The following is a 17,655-nucleotide window of genomic DNA, read 5'->3' on the forward strand; positions in this document are numbered from 1 at the left end:
CCTACAACCCTCCCACAGCGTGAGCTGAGAAGGGAGGGGCTTCCCTGGAAAAACAAAGAACTACACACACTCCAGGTGTGGAGAACAGGGAGAGGGGTTGGGGGATCAGGGGGCCTTTCTGCCCATATTCTGCCCTCTTGTCCCTCCCTGCAGGCCATGACCCCGAAGGCAACAGGAGGACCGAATGATGCTGCCCCCAAGGAGGAGGCTGATATCTTGTCTTCGGACGAGGGGGAGATGAGGTCCCCAGGAGAGGAAGCAGGCAGCCCCATTCCTTCCTCCATTCCTGCTGGGAAGGAGGTACCTGAGGAGGAGGAGGCGGCAGGGACCCCAGGCTGGGAGGTAAGGAAGCCTCGACTGGAACATCCCAGCATAGGTCCTACTGAGGAGCCCCAGGGCTCTGCAGGGTGGAGTGGAGAGGCCCTGGGGAAGGAGGGCAATGGGGGGCGGGGGCACCCCCAAGATGACTGAGCCAAACTGCCATCTCAGTCGAGCAACAGCTCTGTGAGGAGCTGAGAGGAGTAGACATGGCCTGAGCAGAGGAGATCTGAATCCTGGCCTCCCCTGACTCCTTGTGAAGTGAGGCCTGTTTCCCCATCTGCACAGTGCAGAGCCTGTCTCATCCCACCACTGTCCCCTTTCTTCCTTCCCAGGAAAATAAAAAGGTCCAAAAGGAGATTGCTGCATATACTTCTGGTAAGACAACTGGCCCCACCTGCTGTAGCAGGGCTGCTCTCCTCTCTAAGCTCGGTGACCCTGCAGAGGCCACAGACAGCCGAGCTCCTCCCTGACCCTCCTGCCCCAGGGAGGGGAGGGAAGAAACCCAGGTAGCCGGATGCCCTGTCTTTCCTGATGAGCACCCCCTGCCTCCTGCTTCCTTCTTGGGTTGGCAGGACTTGAGGCCACTGTGCTTGGGGTGGAGGAATGCCTAGCCTTATATCAACGTTGACCTGCTTCCCTGGCACCAGAGGGTACCCTGGCCCTGGGGAAAGGTTCCTCCCAGCAAGGAACCCACAGGGCATGTCTGTTTGTGCTTTTTAGAGGCTTCTGAGGTGGACCTAATGGAGGAGAGGCCTGGGGGCTGGGTCCCCGAGCTCCTGAGGAAGCTCTGGCTGGGCTGGTCCCCAGCCTCTGACATCCCCAAGACTCAGAGCCACGAATGACAAAACATCCAATAAATCCAGAGTTGCCGCTTCTGCAGGCCTGGCTGCCTCCTTTCAGGGGCCTCAAGTTTCCACAAACTCAGTGTGGTTTCATCCACGCTCCCTGTTCCAATAAGCTGCAGGAACACCACCTCCTGCCACTAAGCCCACGACAGGGGATAAGCTGGAGACTGAACGGGGCCCTGGCTGGTCTTCTGACTCAGTGCCAAGGGAGAGGCCAAGTTCCCTGAATGCTAAGAGCTGTGGAGCTCACTGTCATGAAGGCAAAAGTGGCCTGGCTGGGGGTGGTGCTTCTGCCTTGAGTGTCTGTGGTCCCCAAGCTGTTAACCTAAATGCACCAGGAAGTCTACTTATGACTCAGGTAAGCAGACAGTCATTAGAAGCCCTTGGGTGGTGCCTGTGCGTGCTTAGAGGCCAGAACAAACTGTCGGGGTGGTGGGCACAGGTAGACGGTGGCAGTCCCCGCCCTCAGCTAGGGCTCCAGGCTAATGAGGTCCCAGCTCCAGAGTCAGAGCAGGAAGACAGGCCCCAGCAGCCATCTGGTGCAAACTTCTCATTGGCTGAAGGGGAATAGAAGCCTGAGGTCACACAGTGTCGCAGCAGAGCGAGGACTAGAGCCAGGGTGTCCTCCTCCCAGCTCCCCACATGGCCTCCTTCTGCTCTGGCCACCCCATTGTCACATGGGTCCAAGGTTGACCCCTTCCCTAGGGCATGCCTGCGGCCCACAGGGGCTCATTCCCAGCCCCTGCCAAGCCTCCTGAGCGCCCGGCCTGACCTGGCCACTCAGAGAACAGAGCCCGGGTTGGAGCCTAGATGAGTGTCCTCCCACTCGAGCGTGGCCGTGAGTGGCAACTACTATTGGGCAGGGGCTGGGAAATGAGCATCCCTAAGGGGCAGGGAAAGGGGGCCCATCCTATCTTGGGGTGACTGAGAGTCCCAGGGAGGTGGCACACTCCTGGGCTGCCATCAGGCTTCCCAGGGACAGCTCTGGCATCTGAAGACTGAGCTGTGGGTGCTAACCCGGCCTATAGCTTCCCAGCCATCCCTGAGTTCGCCAGCTTTGGGGGCAGCAGACTTGATGGTGCTGGCTGAGCTGCTGGCCTGTGGTGCAAACTGAGGGTGGCTGGGCCTGAAATGTGGGCATCCAGGTTGAGTGGGGCCCTCCTCACCCCCACTGGGGCCTGAAATCTCTCACCAGCCTATTCTAGTCCTTCCAGCAGAAGCCAGGACCTATTTATAGACTTTGTCACTAACCCAAGTAACCAGTTTTGGGTCTCCAAGGGTGACTAGGGGGTAAGGTGTCACCTTCTGAACCTCGGTATACCCATCTCTCAAATGGGGTCAAATGCCAGGTAAGGATGGATCAGGCAGGGGTAGGGGCTGGATCTGGGGAGGCTGCTGAGGCCCCATGAGCGCCAAGGGGCTGGTCAGGGGCCCTGGGTGGGACTCAAGCCAGGTTGGAGCCACCAGACTGGTTTATTGTACATCAGGGCTACTTTTGAGGAGTGGGCTGGGGGCTTGGTGCCCACCTCTAGCAGGGCAGAGCACAGAGCTAGTAGGGGGATGGGGTCACCAGGAAGGCAAAGACACCGTGGCCACTGGGGCGGGGCTGCCCAGTGGGCACTGAGAAGCTCAAGTGCTGCAGGAGGCTGGTGAAGAAGAGGAAGCGCTCCATGCGGGCGAGGGGCTCCCAAGGCACGAGCGGCGGCCTGTGGGCGGGCATGGGGGCTCTCTGAGCCTGGGGGCCTGGGCTCCTCCCCTTCAAGACTCCCTCAGGACAGGTAAGCAAACCAGGCACCCCACAGGTACCTGCTGAGAAGGGTATGAAGGCCTCCTGCTTGACAAAGCAGCCCTGGGCATCCAGGAAGTGCTCCGGGTGGAAGTGGGAGGGCTTCTTCCAGATGGTCTCGTCCTTCAGCACTGATGACAGGTTGGTGATGAGTGTCGTCCCCTGGCAGGAAATATCTGTCATGGGTGGGTCTGGACTGGGGGATGCCTGGACCCCTGCGACCAAACACACGTGGGCACACACCCTCTGCCTGGCACACACCTGGACTCTTCAAGTAACCCTCAGCCCAAGAAGCTTCTCGGCACCCTCCCTGTCCCCATGGCAGGGTAAGTGACTTGCCTCCCATGGGTGCCCTTACTGCCACCTGTCCCTTGGTGAACGGGCTCCTCCAACACTCTGTGACACGCTTTAGTTTGTCTTCCCTACCCGACTACGGGCTCTGAATGGACAGGGCCAGCCCTGCCTCTGCTCTCATCCTCACACCCACCCAGCCTGGGACATTCAGTGCCTGTGGAAATGAGGATTGGGTGGCTTGGATTGCAGTCCTGACCCCACCTGGCAATGCCCACAATGGGGCTACCAGGTGGCAGATGGTGCCGAGCTGGGGTGAGGAGAGCCGCAGGCCTACCTTTGGGATGAGGAAGCCCTGAACTTCGATGTCACGGGATGTCATGTGGGGCAGGCCCAGTGCGATGATGTCCCCAAAGCGCTGCACCTCATGGACCACGGCCATGGTGAAGGGCATGAGGGCCTGATCCCCCATCTCTGGTTGCCTCACCTGCCCTATCACCTCATCGACTTCCTGTTGGACATGTCCTGGAAAAACAAGCATCCTCATAGTGGTCAGACCCAAGGGCTGGGCCCTGACCTCCTCCTGACTCCTGTGTAGGGCTGTGCCTACTCGGAGGGGGAGGTCACTGTGACCTCTGCACAGAGCTGTTACTGGTGGCCAAACCCACCAAGCTCAGGGGCCTCAGGCTGTCCCTTTCCTCCCTCCCCCATCCCACCTGGCCCCTTGGGCTAGGCTCTCGCTGCATATCTGGGTGCAGGATCATGAGGAGGAGGGCCCAGGCCAGCGTGGCCGAGGTGGTGATCACACCGGCAGAGAAGAGGTCAGACACCACCAGGTGTGAAGCTGCTCTCGGGGTTCCCCTTGGCCTGGGCCACGCAGGGAAGGTAAGCGCAGGGACAGAGGGAGGAAGCCTCCAAATGGCCTTCCACTCTGCTCCTGTCAGCCCAGGTGTCTGGTCACGGGGTGATACACAGGCCTGCGCTTGCCTCACGGGGCCTTCAACCCTCAACCCACCTCACCTCCACCTCATCCAAGAAGGCGTCAGTCAGGTCTCGGGGTGGCTGGGCCCAGTCCCGGGTCACCCTGTGCTCGATGACCAGCTCATCAATCAGGACCATGAAGGCTCTCTGCCCCGGGAAGACCTTGGCAGCCAGCCCTGGGATACGCGGGAGCACGGGGATTGCTTCCAGCACCTGTGGGGGTCACAGCTTTGGGGCCCTGGGACCTTGTGGTGCTCAGGCTTTCACCTGGACCAGTCAGGTCCTAGCCTCCTCCAGGATGTCCCCACCATTGACCTTGTTCCTCCCTAAGTGCAGGCCTCGCCCCTCTCTCCTGGCCCTGGGCGCAGAAAGATAAACCTAAAGTCTGCATCTCATGGGTGCCGGTGCCTTCCAATGAAGGAACCCTTCCTCCCCTAAGCCCGCTGACCCTCACCCCGCCTCTCCCATCTGTGTTGTCTGTCATTTCCCCACTTCCAGGCCTTTTCCCTTGCAGTTTCCTCTCCCGGGATGCCTTTTCCTCCTCTGACCCTCTACGCAAATCCTCCTCCGGGGAGGCCCTTTGCAGGACGGAGGCCTCCTCTATGAAGCTCCCTTCCCTCACCTGGCGCACGAAGCCAACCTCCTCCTTCAGTCCATCCTCCAATATGTCCAACAGCTTGAGGATGCGAAGGTCGCTGTACTCAAAGCGGCTCCCGAAGGTCAAGGAGGCGATCACGTTGCTCACCGCTTTATTCAGGAGGCGTTGGGGCTAAAGGGGCGTCCTGGGAGGGAACGGTGCACGTCAGGGCGTCGCCTCCATCTCCTCTTCCCCAGCCTCTTCAAACCTGTTCCCTGTCCCTCAGCACCCACCGGCCTGATCGGCGAAGGCGGCACAGAGGCACGAGGGCTCCTCGGTCACCCACTGCTCCAACGACTTCTTGCCCAGGCCGAAGTTGCGCAGGGTGGACGAGGAGAAGCGCCGCTCCTCGCGCCAGGCTTTTCCTTAGAGCGCCAGGATCACTCCTGGGGGCGGAGCGGGAACGTGGGCGTGGCTCGGGTGTGTCCCGGCCCCACCTTCTGCTAGCCCACAGCGCTGGCGGGCTCGCCGAGCCTCCTCGGCCCGCCCCTCCCGGTGCTCTGCTCACACAGCCCCGCCCCCTTTGGGACAGGCCTCGCCCCTCCGCTCCGCCCACACCAACCTCACCCTCCCCTCCCAAACAAATCCCGCCCACTTTGACACCCCCTTCCACCTGGGGACCGGTCCCACTCTCTGCCCGCCCGCATTGCTCGCCTACTCTCCCCTGCTAGGGTCAGGTCTTGGCTCCAATTTTTACTTTGCCCACCGGGACCCCCTTTCCTCTTCGGGGAAGGTCCTGGCCCGGCCCTACCCTGCCCGCTCTGACTTTGTCCTCATTCCTGCCCACCCTGACCTCCCCTTCGTGCCCGCGATGGCCCTGGGCCGCCCTCTCTCCGTAAGGCCCCGCCCCCTGCCTCGCCCGCATTCTTCCTCCCCCGACCCTTGGCACAGACTCCTTTCTCCTCTTGCTGCCCCTTCAAATTCGCTGGCTCTTCCCTGCACCGAATGTCCGCGACCCTGCCTCCCCTTGGCCCTGCCGGTATCGGGTCACTGCTGGCCCAGTCCCCGCCGGGACGCGGTCTGCCCCCTCCTCCGCTTGCCTTCCGAGCGCGGCCCGTAACCCAGGTGCTCGTAAACTGTCGCAGGTGGGCGGTCGGAGTTGTCCTGGCTGCGGTACACCAGCGCTTCTCGCACAGGCGCCAGCCCGTTGAGCACGACGACGGGAGTCCAGACCTGCTGCAGGCTGAACACGTCCCCGAAGCGGCGCCGCAGCTGCAGGCCGAAGGTCGAGGGCGTTTGTCAAGCCCAGGCCCCGCCAGGCTGCGGGCCCAGCCTCATGGCGTGAGCCCTGCGGGAACCCTAGGCCCCTACCAGGAGCGAGGGGGTGCAAAGATTTTATCCAGTCTTGTGAGCCTGGGGGTTAATTACATCCACCACAGTCGAGGACCTCAAGTTGGATCAGACCACCCAGCTATGACTGTGCAGAGGTCACCAAAGTTGTCAATAGACCAAGTTAGCATCCCATTTTACAGGTGAAGAAACAGATTCATAGAGGTAAGCGTGAGGTCCAAGGTCTTGGACCTCACGGTGGCAAAAGATTTGAACCAGATCACTGTACCTCTCTCAACCTCGACTACCTGATTTAAATAGGGCTCAAGACCAGACTCCTCTCCCCCATTCTCGAGACCTTTCCTCCTGATTTAATCATAAGGGACTCAGGCTCACGTAATGTAAGAGCTGGCCAGCTGAATCCCCAGCCTGTTGCCAAGTCGTACTCCCCCACCCCCTGGCCTTTGCCCTCTTGGACCTTGGGCTGTTGGGAAAATCCAACTGTTCTCGGGCCCTGAACAAATGCCCTCCCTTAGGAAGCCTCTCAAATCTGCCTCCTCCTCTTGGCCCAGTTCCTTTTCCAGCCTGTGACTTCACCCACCACCCGCTGTCTGCTGCTAGGTGGAGTCCCTAAGACCTCCGCTGCCCACTTCCCACCCCCACCCTCCTTACCTGGCTAAAGCTGAGAAGTGGGTCCTGGAAGTTCACCTGCAGCAGGTTACCCAGCCCAGGCAGTGGCATGGGACCTGGTGGGTAGCGTGCGGCCCAACGTGAGTGCTGGTGCATCTGGTCCACCAAGAGCAGGAAGACGGCCACAGCCACGGCCAGGGTCGCCAGTGTATCCCCAGTCAGCAGCATGGCTGCCTCAGTGTGCGCTGGGCTCCTCAACACATCAGACACCTAGGACTAGCCCAGGCAGGGCACTCTCAACTGCACCTCCAGGGCTCAACCAGTCTGGGTCTTCTTTATGACAGGAGCTGAGACTGGCCTTTGCCCTCTGCCCTGAGCCAACCTGCCAGGGAGAGTGTGCTGCCAGAGGGTGCAGGGAGGGGTCGGGGAAAGTCAGGTGCACAGATGGCCACTGTCCCTCCTGCCCTCTCCACGTGCTTACAGAGGGTAGGGGGAGGACACAAGAAGTCCTCCCCTTCCCCTAGCCTGACTCCCCAGCTCTGTAAAGATTCCGAGGAAGAATCAGGGGTCTTCAGACTTGATCCTGCCACCCACCTGTCACTTTAGTCTCACACTCTCTAATGTGCTCACAGCCTCATCCCCAGAACATGTCCTTGTCCTCCCATGTATCACCTGCCTCCTCCTGAGTGGCCTTCACCTCCCAAGTTTGTTACTGGCCCTTGCCCAGCGCTGGAGGGAGGTCCTAATGACCAGAGGAACCACTGTAGGGGGATAAAGTTCTTGGTGTCCCCTCACTTCACACTAGTATACTCAACACACACACAGAGTCACACACTCAAAAACCACACTTACACACATTCACATACTGCCTACTCACATGCATATTTACACACCCACAAAGCCAGACACATTAACACATATGTACCACTTACATGCTTGCACAGAGACCCAGCACCAAGTCCTCGGAGTTCTCAGTGGTTGCCTGGACCCAACCCACCTCCTCCCACCTCGAGGCTGCTCGCAGTGATGCTGGGGACCTTCCCCTGGCTGGCCGCTGGCTCAGCTTCCTTGGTTTCTGCCCGTTTCCGCCTGGTTGTGGCCATGACAAGTTTGAATCTGGAGATGGGGAGGCAGCAGGATTGTCTTCAGAGCTCCCTAGTCACATGACCAGCTGGTCTGATGGCCCAGAGACCCTTTCCTAAGTTTGTTACAAACTGGTCCTTGGACCTTCTAGCTCTTGTGGCCATCCAGGTGATGAATCAATCTTCTTTGTGTCTGTGCCCATTTCCTAACTTGGAGACATGTGAGGTGGGCACTTTACCTTGTTGACTGGACTGCCAGTAAGCTCAGGGTACTAGAGTGGCTTAGCATAGGCTGTGACTGTCCTCAGAGGAGTGGGCCTGCTTCCTCCTCCTTGATTTGTCCTTGAACATCAGCTGTTCAAACTCTAGAAGACAAGGGCATGGATACCAGATGGGGATGTAATTTCTTTACACCCTCACAGGCCTGCTGAGGAGCACAAAGAATGGATTCTCAGGCCTCTCCCTTTGCCGGCCTCCTCCCTCTCCATGGGTCCAGTCCACCCTGGCTCCAGCCCCACACCTTCCAATCCTGACTCTCTGGTCCCTTCAGTGGCTCCAGTCCTCGACGAAATGTGCAAACCTTGGTACCACCCTGCACCAGTGTGTGCCACCTCCAGGCTGGAATTGTGGCATTTCCTGGTTAGGGGTCAAGCCCCCTCACCCATCCCAGGGGTATATGAGGCAACCTCTCTTTCTGAAAACAGCTGTCCCCACTCCCGTACCCCGACACCCCCATTCCCTCCCTCCCATCTCACTCCCCAGCGGGGGGAGGACCAGGTTCTTCTCAGGGTGCAGGACAACACAGAGTGCTGTGGCCTTCAGGTATTGGCTTTCAACATTTGCAATCCCTGCTTGGTCTGTGAAAGCTGCTCCTCCCCTTCCAAATTCCCGCATCTCCACCCTCCTGCCAGGCCCAGGGCCAGAGGGTCTAGCTGGCTGGGGCCCGACTGGGCCTTCCTCAGTTTATCTGGCCTTTCCTGCATCTTGCCTTGACCAAGGCTTGGGTTCTGTCCCACCCTGTCTGGATGCACCCTGTGCTGGGTGCTGGGCTGGGCACGGCACTGGCAGCATGGCGGGAAGGCGATGGTGGGCCCCTGCTTCAAGGTGCTCATGACCAAGAGGAGTGGGAGCCAGAGAGCTAACCATCAGGCCAGCAGTGCAGGGATTGCGTTGAGGGTTGTGGGGACATTGCCCCAGGCTGGAGCACACTTTCTGGGAAAACTTCCCAGAGGACTTCGGCTGGCTTGGCTCTGCAAGCCAAGGTGACCTGGCAGTGGGACTAAAGCACCAATGCAAAACAGCAGGACGGGGGCAATTTGAGGCTGGGGCTTTGCAAGGTCCGGCAGAGGACTGGATTGTGGGAAACCGGGGTTCCTGGGCCTCAAAGAGGCAGGGAGACCAGTTTTGAGGCCACTCAAAAGACTGAGAGGGTAAGACCCATGGGCACCCTGGGGTCTTCTCAGATCCAGCCTGTGGTCTTTCATCGGGGCTCAGCCAGAGAATCAGGTGGTGTTAGTCGGGCTGGCAGGATGGTCTATCACAGGTTTGTCACAGTGGCCCTCGATAAATTGCATCTCCCTTTTGTTTTGGATGTGTCACGCCCTCCCCAAACAGTCACTCTAATGGACATACGAAGGGCAGTGACAGACATGCCTGTAATTCAGGCAGTGCCCTCCCGTTACTGGGCGCCTATTGTCCAGGACAGGCCTTGAGGAAAACCTGTGATCGTGAGGCCAACGGCCTTTTTCAATCATTGTGCACACTCACATGCCGGGCACTGCTGTTCACTCCCCATCCTCCCCACACCCTGTAAGGTAGGTGGCTTTATGGTCCCCAAGGCACTGGAGTCTCAGGGATCACGGGGTCAAAGTCACAGAGCACCATTATGGTCTATCTCAAAACTCATGCTCTGAGCCACTGCTCTACCGTGGACTTCTATGAGGGCCAGCATTTAAGTTACTGAAATTTGTTATTTTAGAAACATACTCAGCCTGCCCTTGCTGGTTTCTGCTCTGGTGAAGCTGCTGGTGCTAGAGGGATGAGCCCCCCCCATTCTCTCCCGTCCCCCAATCTCCGTGTCACACGTGTTCGCCCGCGCAGGGAAGGCCCAACTGGACACTGCGACCTGAGACTGAGTCCTGGGTGACGTCCGCAAGATGACGGACCAGAAATCGCCAGGCCCTGGGGCCCCCAAGCACGGAGACCCAGCCGTGGGACTCCAACGCGATGCGGAGCAAGCCCCTTGGAGAGAGCTCTAGAAAGCAAGTAGGGAGCTGCAGCGCCCAGAGAGGGCGCTGTAAAGTTGGTGGCAGTTGGCTCGCTATACCGCCCCCGCCCCGGGCAAGGCCAAGCCCGCGGAAGAAACCCCTCAATTCCCGCTCCTCCCGGGGGACAGAAGTGGGAGCTGGCATCTGACTCGCGGTACTGCCCTCCCGGGCCCCGCTGGGATGCAGGTGGAGGGCCGGCCCGGCAGCCGCCGGCGGGGAGGGGGGGGGGGCGGGGAGGGGGGGGCGTGGTCGGGGAGCGCCACGGGCGAGCGAGCGAGCCAGCGGTCTTGGCGCGGGGGGGGGGGGGGGGGGGTGCGGGTAATGGCCGGCCCTTCCCGTAGTTTTCCGGGAACAGGGCTTCGGCTGGACAAGATGAAAAAGTTCCGGAGCTCGGCTGCGCAACAATATGAATATGCCTCACACTACCGAACAGTACACTTACCGGTTAAGATGGTAGCTTTGCTGTGTTTTTAAACCACGGCCCAAAAATTACTTTAAAATAATACATCACCACTGCACACCGATTAGAGTGGTCAATATCCAGAACACTGAGAACACCGAATGCTGACCAGGATGTGGAGCAGCAGGAAGTCTCATTCACTGCAGGGGAGAGAATGTAAGATGGTACGGCCGTTCCTTACAAAAACACCTGTACCTGTACACTGACGTTTACAGCAGTTTTATTCATAATTGCCAAAACTTGGAGAAACCAAGATGTCTTTCAGTAGGTGAATGGATAAACTGTGGTATGTCCAGGCAACAGAATATTCTTCAGCACTAAAAAAGAAATGAGCTGTCAAGCCATGTAAAGAGGAGCCTTGCATGGAGGAGGAACCTTCAAGGCCTATTAACCAAACGAAAGAAACCAATCTGAAAAGGCTACATACTGTGTAACTCCAACTATATGACATTCTGGAAAAGGCAAAAACTATGGAGGCAGTAAACAATCAGTGGTTGCCAGGGCTCAGGGAGGGAGGGATGAAGAGGGGGAGCACAGAGAATTTTTAGGGCAGTGAAACTACTCTGCATGATACTATAATGGTGGATACATGTCACTAAACGTTCGTCCAAACCCACAGAATGTACACCACCAAGAGTGGACCCTAACGTAAACTATGGGCTCTGGGTGACAATGATGTGTCAATGGAAGTTCTTACCAGTCATAAAGAAAAAGCACCACTTTGGTGGGTAACGCTGATACTGGGGGAGGCTGTGCACCTGTGTGGGGGCAGAGCATATGAGGGAAACCACCGTACCTTTTGCTTTACACTAAGAACCTCAAGCTACTCTAGAAAATAAAGTCTGTTAAAAAATACAGAGAGCTCAAAAGTGGCAGGAGTTGAAATGCACATGAACAGCTGAGGCTTCCTGCAGAACTGGGAAAGCTAGAGTCAGGAGTGGAGCCTGGAACAGGGCCACTCCCCAGTTAACCGTCATTTCAGTAGCCAGTTTGAGGAACCATCAAAAGTGCCTTACTCAGAGTATCATCAGCAAGTCAAAAGAGGACAGAAGAACAAAAGGCAAAATGATGAAGAACCATTTGCTGTCAGGAAAATATTTTCCTTAAGATGCATATCTTCCAAGTTTTGTGGCTTAGTTCTCAACACCTGAAATCTATCAATTTCATTTGAACTGTGTTAATGCCAAGTCAAGACCAGATGGGAAGCCAAGGAGCTCAAAAAGCTGTCATTTCTATGCAGGTTCCGTGGCCGACACAGCACACCCACCCACACAGCTCCATCCTGGCCGAGCAAAATTATAAATGGACCGCACTGCTTGATGTAGCTATTATAACAAAATTAATCTGCCATTTCTGCAGCCTCAAATTGATGAGCACACAAGAACTCATTTATAACTGCTTATTTCTACTTCACAACATTCCTTCCAGTATTACTGTTCTCTAAAAATAAAGTCCGTTAACATTGTATTATTTTTTAATAACCTTTAAAATTAATGTTGATTGGAAATATGTCCTCATATCAACTTAAGCAATCTGGCCATCCCCATACGTGGCTGAGTTCCACCCTCGAGGGTGAGTGGCAGGAGTCCTCGGTTTGTTTCATGCCAGGCTCTGCTGCAAGGCCTGCAGGAGGCCAGGACGGCTGGACCAGTGAGCTGGCAGCCGCCCCTGCAGCAGAACCAGAGCCACCCTGGGGACTGGGATGGGAGGAGAAAAGAGACGCGTTTGCTTTAAACAAAAAAAGAAACAAGGTTAAAATGAAGTTTATTATTTTTTTTGATTTTTTTTGTTTTGTTTTTTAAATAAAACTGTTTGTGAAACAGCTATTTTATCCCCACGGCAGAGTGACCCCTGAAAGATGCACTAACCCCTTCTTAAGGCCTTAACAAGATTTTTTTTGTACTTTTTTCTTTTTTTAAAACTCAGATATTTAAAAACTGTACAATTTACAAAACAAAACAAAACAATACAACATAAAGAATCATGTAGCATGGGGCTGCTCAACCGACAGGCCCCCTTTTCCTTTATAAAAATGAAAGCAAAAGAAAAAAGGGTGGAGTGGGTGTTCCTGGTCAGCTTACCTCACATGATCATACCTGACACTGTCCCTCCCTGTGTCCGCTCCTACAGCTTAGGTTTCCGTCCCGTCTGTCCTGGGGGTCAGGGCACAGCTGCCTGAAACATGCCCAGAGGCGGCCATCCCTTGATCCTGCTGGCTGAGCCACTTAGTGGGATGCTTGGGGCTCTCACCGGCCACAGTGACCCAGGACGCAGCTGTGACCTTGGCGCTTGTGCCAATTTCACCCCCCCCAAAAGATAAAAATCTTAAAAATAATAAATAAATAGTGTTTCTGGAAATGAAAAAATTTATTTTTGTGTTTAAACATCATTCTCCCACTCTTGAAAACACGGACCATCCCCGCTTCCCTCCCCCTTGACCTTCCCACTTTGAGACAAATTACTGACAATAGAATAGTTCGGTGTGGTTTGTTTGCTCTTCCAACCCCGGGTCTAGAATCTCTGAATTGTGTAAGTTGGGCTAAGGATCTAAGTCAGCCCTGTCCTTGTGAGATGAGAGTTTGTTCAGTTCAATTTCACATTTAAATTTCACTGTTATTGGAACAAATTTGGAATTCTTAAGCTAGATAATTTTAAAATAGAATCAAAAGGGATAGCGCACCTTTCATTTAAACAGTCTTTCCAGACTAAAAATAGATTTATATATATATATTTTTATCCCTCCCTCTTTTAATTCCCCCCACCCTTTCCCATCATCCCCCCTCCCCCCACCCCCCACATTGTCACTATGGAGATTGTGTCCATGGAAACAGCCATTCCAACTTCTTGGGTCTTTCTTTCCTGTGGTGTCACCAGTTTGAGAGTGATGTAAGAACTTAGGAAGGAAGTGCTGGCACGGGCAGGCACGCGGGGTGGGGCGGGGTGGGGTGTGGCTGCACAGGAGGACCATTTCCATTCCATCACAAGGGTCCACCACCTTCTCATCTCCACAGTCTCACCTGCAAGACAAGCAGACACTGGGTGCTGGGAAACCCCGTGTGGTGCTGTAGCCAACAGCCCCTGCTCCGTGGCGGCACCGGGGTAGGGGGACTCTGCAGGGTCCAGCAGCTGCAGAACCCCTGTGAACACACTGCTCACACTGCAGACACCCAAGACCAATGGCGGAGCCAGTCGTGTGGCTCTGGGCCTGAAACAGGGTAAAGGCAGCAATGACCCGGCCAGCTGCGCCAGGAACGGACTCTGAGTGCCCTGTCCCGGGTGTGTGGAAGGAACCGAGACCAGGAGAGAGTTCTCTGACCCGCCAGGTGGGGCTGCCTGGAGTGGAGTGGCTCTCAGGGCGACCCCTTGCTTAGGACCCCACCATCTGGGGCCTGCAGCTGGGCTGGGCTTGGCACTTGGTGGCAGGGACCAGTCCTCACAGAGGTGGCTGAGTACCCAGCCAGTCTGTGGAAGAACCGGCTCAGGACCACGTGAAGGCTGCCTCCAGTCACAGGCAGCTCTTTACATCTAACAGCGAACACTCCACCCAAGAGCTCTGACGGAAGGCAGGTCTCAGCTCATCCTCTGAGGCTCCCCAGGCCCTGCCACTGGCGTCTCTCCTTCCAGCCCAGGCTCCAGGCTCAGGAAGACTATCCTGGTGATCACATGGGGTACGTGGGGTTGTATCAAGGGCCTCCTCAGAATGCTTCGCGGGCCATTCATTACATGTGCAAAGATCTCAGAGAGACACAGCAGTTTCCAAGGAATTCAGTCCAGAAAAATTACACCAGAAGCCAAGAGTGGTGGCACCCTGACCTTTCTGCCAATCACAGCACTCTTGGAAAGTGTGTGTGCGTGTGTGTGTGTGTGTGTGTGTGTGTGTGTGTGTCCCTCCTCCAACCAATAAACCTCAAGAAAACCCAGACACCACTATCCCTTTTTCTGCTTCCATAAAACTTTCTAATATGCAAAACAGTTAAGACTGGTCTGTGTGCATGAGCCATAAAGAGATTCCTAACTGCTTGACAGAAAACATGAATAAACAGGAAGAGACTCACAGAGACAGCAGGACAATGTCGCCACCCTCAGGTAAAAGCAAACCCCGGGAATCCAGCTGGAGGCCCTGGGGACGTGGGCCAGTGGCTGAGCCATCCTCAGGACGTCCCCGGCCACAGTGTGGCTTCCCCGGCACTGATGGTGGCTCTGGCCCCACCTATGTGGTCCATGCTTCCCCCTCCCCCAGCACGGACACTCTCCACTCCTCACTCTGGTTTCCTGAGGCTAAGGCTGCCAGGAAGGCGGGGAGAAGCAAGCAGCCTTCTCAGGTGAGGACAGAGGACAGGTGCCATGCATATCCTGCAAAGCTCTGCTGGTGGAGGGAGGGACAGGGCAGGGTGTGCCCTCTCCCCAGTGCTTGGCACAGTCTTGGGCCTGCACCCCTATCCTGCTCATTACTCACAACAGCAGGCCCCAGCCCAGCGCCCATCTTCAGAATGAAGGCTGTCTCAGCACCAGGGTCTGCCCGGCCGGTGGGCTGTGCACGCTGCTGACCCTGGGCTCCTCCCCTGGTGCCACAGGGGGACCTGGTGGTCCAGGCAGCCTCGGCCCTTCTGCACCTCCCGCCTGGGGCTTTGCCTTCCAGCCTTCCCAGCAGGGACCTTCCCCAGGGTCTGATATTAGACTGGCCCAAACACATGATACCCTGAATGTAATGGGACCCTAACTTCTCAGTTGCTCCTCAAAACTGTTCCTTCAGTAGGGAGAATGGGAAGAAAATTCTTTAAGCACCGAGTAGGGGCCAGGCACTATGCTAGAAGCTTTACAGACATTATTTCACAGTAACACTGAGAGGCCTGACCCCCATATCTTGGAGATGAGGCAGCTGAGGGAGGTGACACATGTGGCCCAAGGCCACGTGGCTGGTTAGAAGTGGGACTGGGGCTCACATCCAGCAAAGCTCCTCTGCTTGGGCCCCAGGGACTCTGCCTTCGAGCCTCCATTGTTGTGGGCCCCATCCAAATGCACAGGACATGGCTGAGAAGGCAGCACCCCAGGCAGGGCCACGGAGCAGGCGCGGAGCTGCTGCGCCAGTGAGCGAGTGGGCGGCCCTCTGTGCTGAGGACCTGCACGCTTCTCCGTAAAAAGGCAACTGCACGTTCAGCTGCCGGCGATCGGGACTTCATGCTGGGCCAAAGTCTTCCAACACCCCTGCCCTTGTCACCCTCCTTCCTGCTGCCCTTCAGCTTCACCTCCGTGGCCTGAACCTGGGCCGGGTCAGTCTGTCCTCCAAATCCTCCCGCGTCTGACACCAAGCTGCCCTCTCCACCTCTCCGGCTTGGCGGCACCCCCTCAGCCCCACGGGACCTGGCCAGGGTGTGGAGGGCAGCCTCGTCCTCAACCTGTACCCACCCGGGCGCCGTCAGGTCAGCACTCTCCTCCCTGGGCTGCAGGTGCTCCTCTATTTAACACGGCTGTCCGCCCTGCGAGGAGAGGGACTGCCGTGTGCCCCCTCGGGCCAGTGCACGACGGGACAGAGACAGCGGTCCCTGAGGACTGGGCAGGCAGTCTAGTGGAGATGCAGACGATACGTGAACACACAAATGACTTGAGATTGTGGTGATGCCAGGAAGGCTGCAGAGTGGGGACAAGGGGACTTGGAAGGCTGCCGTGAGGAAGTGACACTGAAGCTGAGACCCAGAGAAGAGACGGAGGCACAGTGCTCCAGCGCAGGGAGCTAAGCGCGAGCACAAAGCTCCGCGGGAGGAAGCTCAGAGGAGCCGAAGGAGCCTCGCCGGAGACTCCAGGGGCCCTCAGAGGCGTGCTGGGCAGTCTGGACTTAATCCTACCAGGGATGGGAACCTCTGAAGCTGCAGTTGTGGGAGGCAGTGAGGGGCTGCCGGGGCTGGGGTGGGAGGGAAGGGGAGCCCCGGGACATGACGCTCTTCACACGCAGGCCGGCTGTGTGACATTCCGACCACAGAAGCTGCTCGGGAAGGCCCAGCTCCAGGGCAGGGAGGCTGCTGTGTGCAGCTGGCACCCAGGACAAGGCAGCAGATGGATGGAGGATACTGCTTCCTGCCCACTGGATCGGGAGACCTGGGGGGTGGGGTCTCCTTGTTTACTCAGATGAGAATGGAAGATGGCAGGGGGGATGTTCCGCGGTCAGAGCCCTGCCCACTTGCTGCCCTGAGCCAGGGAGGCTTCAGCACGGGGAGAGGGCAGCACAGGCCGGCCACACGGCTCCGTCATCCACAGAGCCGGGAGGAGGGGGCCCACTGACAGCTGCCCGAGGACCTGTCCTCTGTGGCACTGCTGGCCTGGTGAGGGACAAGCACCAGGTATCTCACGTGGTGGCAGGAGATTAGAACTCACGTCTCCTTGCCCCAGCCCTGGGGTTTTCTGCCAGACAGGGCAGCTGTAGGGTCTGGTTTGCAGCTCTGAGCCTCCTGCTCCTCCTGGGCATGGCTGAGGGCAGTGCACCCAGCATTTGCTGACACCGCACCCCAGGCCAGGCTGCGCTGGGCATGGTGGAGGCATTTCTCAACTGAATTCTCACAAGGTTGGCCACTGCTATCCCTCTTTTTTCAGAAGGAAAACAAGCACAGAGACATTAAGTGGCCTGAGCCTGGTCACACAGCACTTTCCACACTGCTCTGGGTGAGAAAGTGGGGCGCCATGAACCGGAACTCACATGTACAATCACTGTCCCTTCCCCGCCTTGTCGGGAGACCCAACGATGGTGGCTCTGTGTCCTCAGCACGGATACTGAAATGAATGCTCCTTGAGGTGGGGGGCTGCGTCTCTGTCCCCAATCACTGGGGCTTCCGCACAGTCTGCAGAGGGCTGACAGCGAAGGCCCACAATGTGACTGCTGAACCACGAACCCAGGACGACGGGTCCAGCCTCGCGGGGAAGCACTCGATGACAAGCAGTTCAGGTGGACGAGACCAGAGGCGCATGTTCGTTCCTTCCCTCCAAGAGGTGAAGGTCTGCCCTCAACAGACTCGAAACGACCCCAAGCCGAGGGACACGCCACTCAATCACTCAGCGCCTCATTTCTTCTGTGTAAACAGGAATGATAACACCAAC

General features: G+C 57.1%; 3 protein-coding genes across 9 annotated transcripts in view; 1 reads left to right on the forward strand and 2 right to left on the reverse strand.

Moving 5' to 3' along the window:
- Positions 1-1,200, forward strand: part of LOC137202550 (uncharacterized) — a 32,484-nt gene extending 31,284 nt beyond the window's left edge. For all 3 annotated transcript variants that reach the window (XM_067698286.1, XM_067698288.1, XM_067698287.1), the window contains 3 exons: positions 154-342; positions 654-696; positions 1,042-1,200. In XM_067698286.1, coding sequence (XP_067554387.1) covers positions 154-342; positions 654-696; positions 1,042-1,163 — 354 coding nt within the window. In that variant the 3' untranslated portion in view covers positions 1,164-1,200. The remainder of the gene's footprint in view (positions 1-153; positions 343-653; positions 697-1,041) is intronic.
- Positions 1,201-2,694: 1,494 nt separating this feature from the next.
- CYP2D6 (cytochrome P450 family 2 subfamily D member 6) lies at positions 2,695-10,172 on the reverse strand. The gene is given in 12 exon segments (XM_067698723.1): positions 2,695-2,852; positions 2,855-2,872; positions 2,973-3,114; positions 3,581-3,808; positions 3,960-4,083; positions 4,085-4,110; positions 4,264-4,437; positions 4,847-4,986; positions 4,989-5,006; positions 5,095-5,247; positions 5,902-6,073; positions 6,803-10,172. Coding segments are annotated over 12 exon segments (1,539 nt in total). The 5' UTR covers positions 6,989-10,172.
- A 3,282-nt stretch (positions 10,173-13,454) lies between these two features.
- The window catches only part of TCF20 (transcription factor 20), a 189,043-nt gene continuing 184,842 nt past the window's right edge, over positions 13,455-17,655 (reverse strand). For all 5 annotated transcript variants that reach the window (XM_067698289.1, XM_067698294.1, XM_067698291.1 and 2 more), the window contains one exon: positions 13,455-13,586. Coding sequence is in view for 1 of the 5 variants with exons in the window: in XM_067698290.1 (XP_067554391.1) it covers positions 13,569-13,586 (18 nt within the window). In the remaining 4 variants the exon portion in view is untranslated. The remainder of the gene's footprint in view (positions 13,587-17,655) is intronic.

The sequence above is a fragment of the Pseudorca crassidens genome, chromosome 11 (genome assembly GCF_039906515.1).
Source record: "Pseudorca crassidens isolate mPseCra1 chromosome 11, mPseCra1.hap1, whole genome shotgun sequence".
NCBI lineage: Eukaryota > Metazoa > Chordata > Mammalia > Artiodactyla > Delphinidae > Pseudorca > Pseudorca crassidens.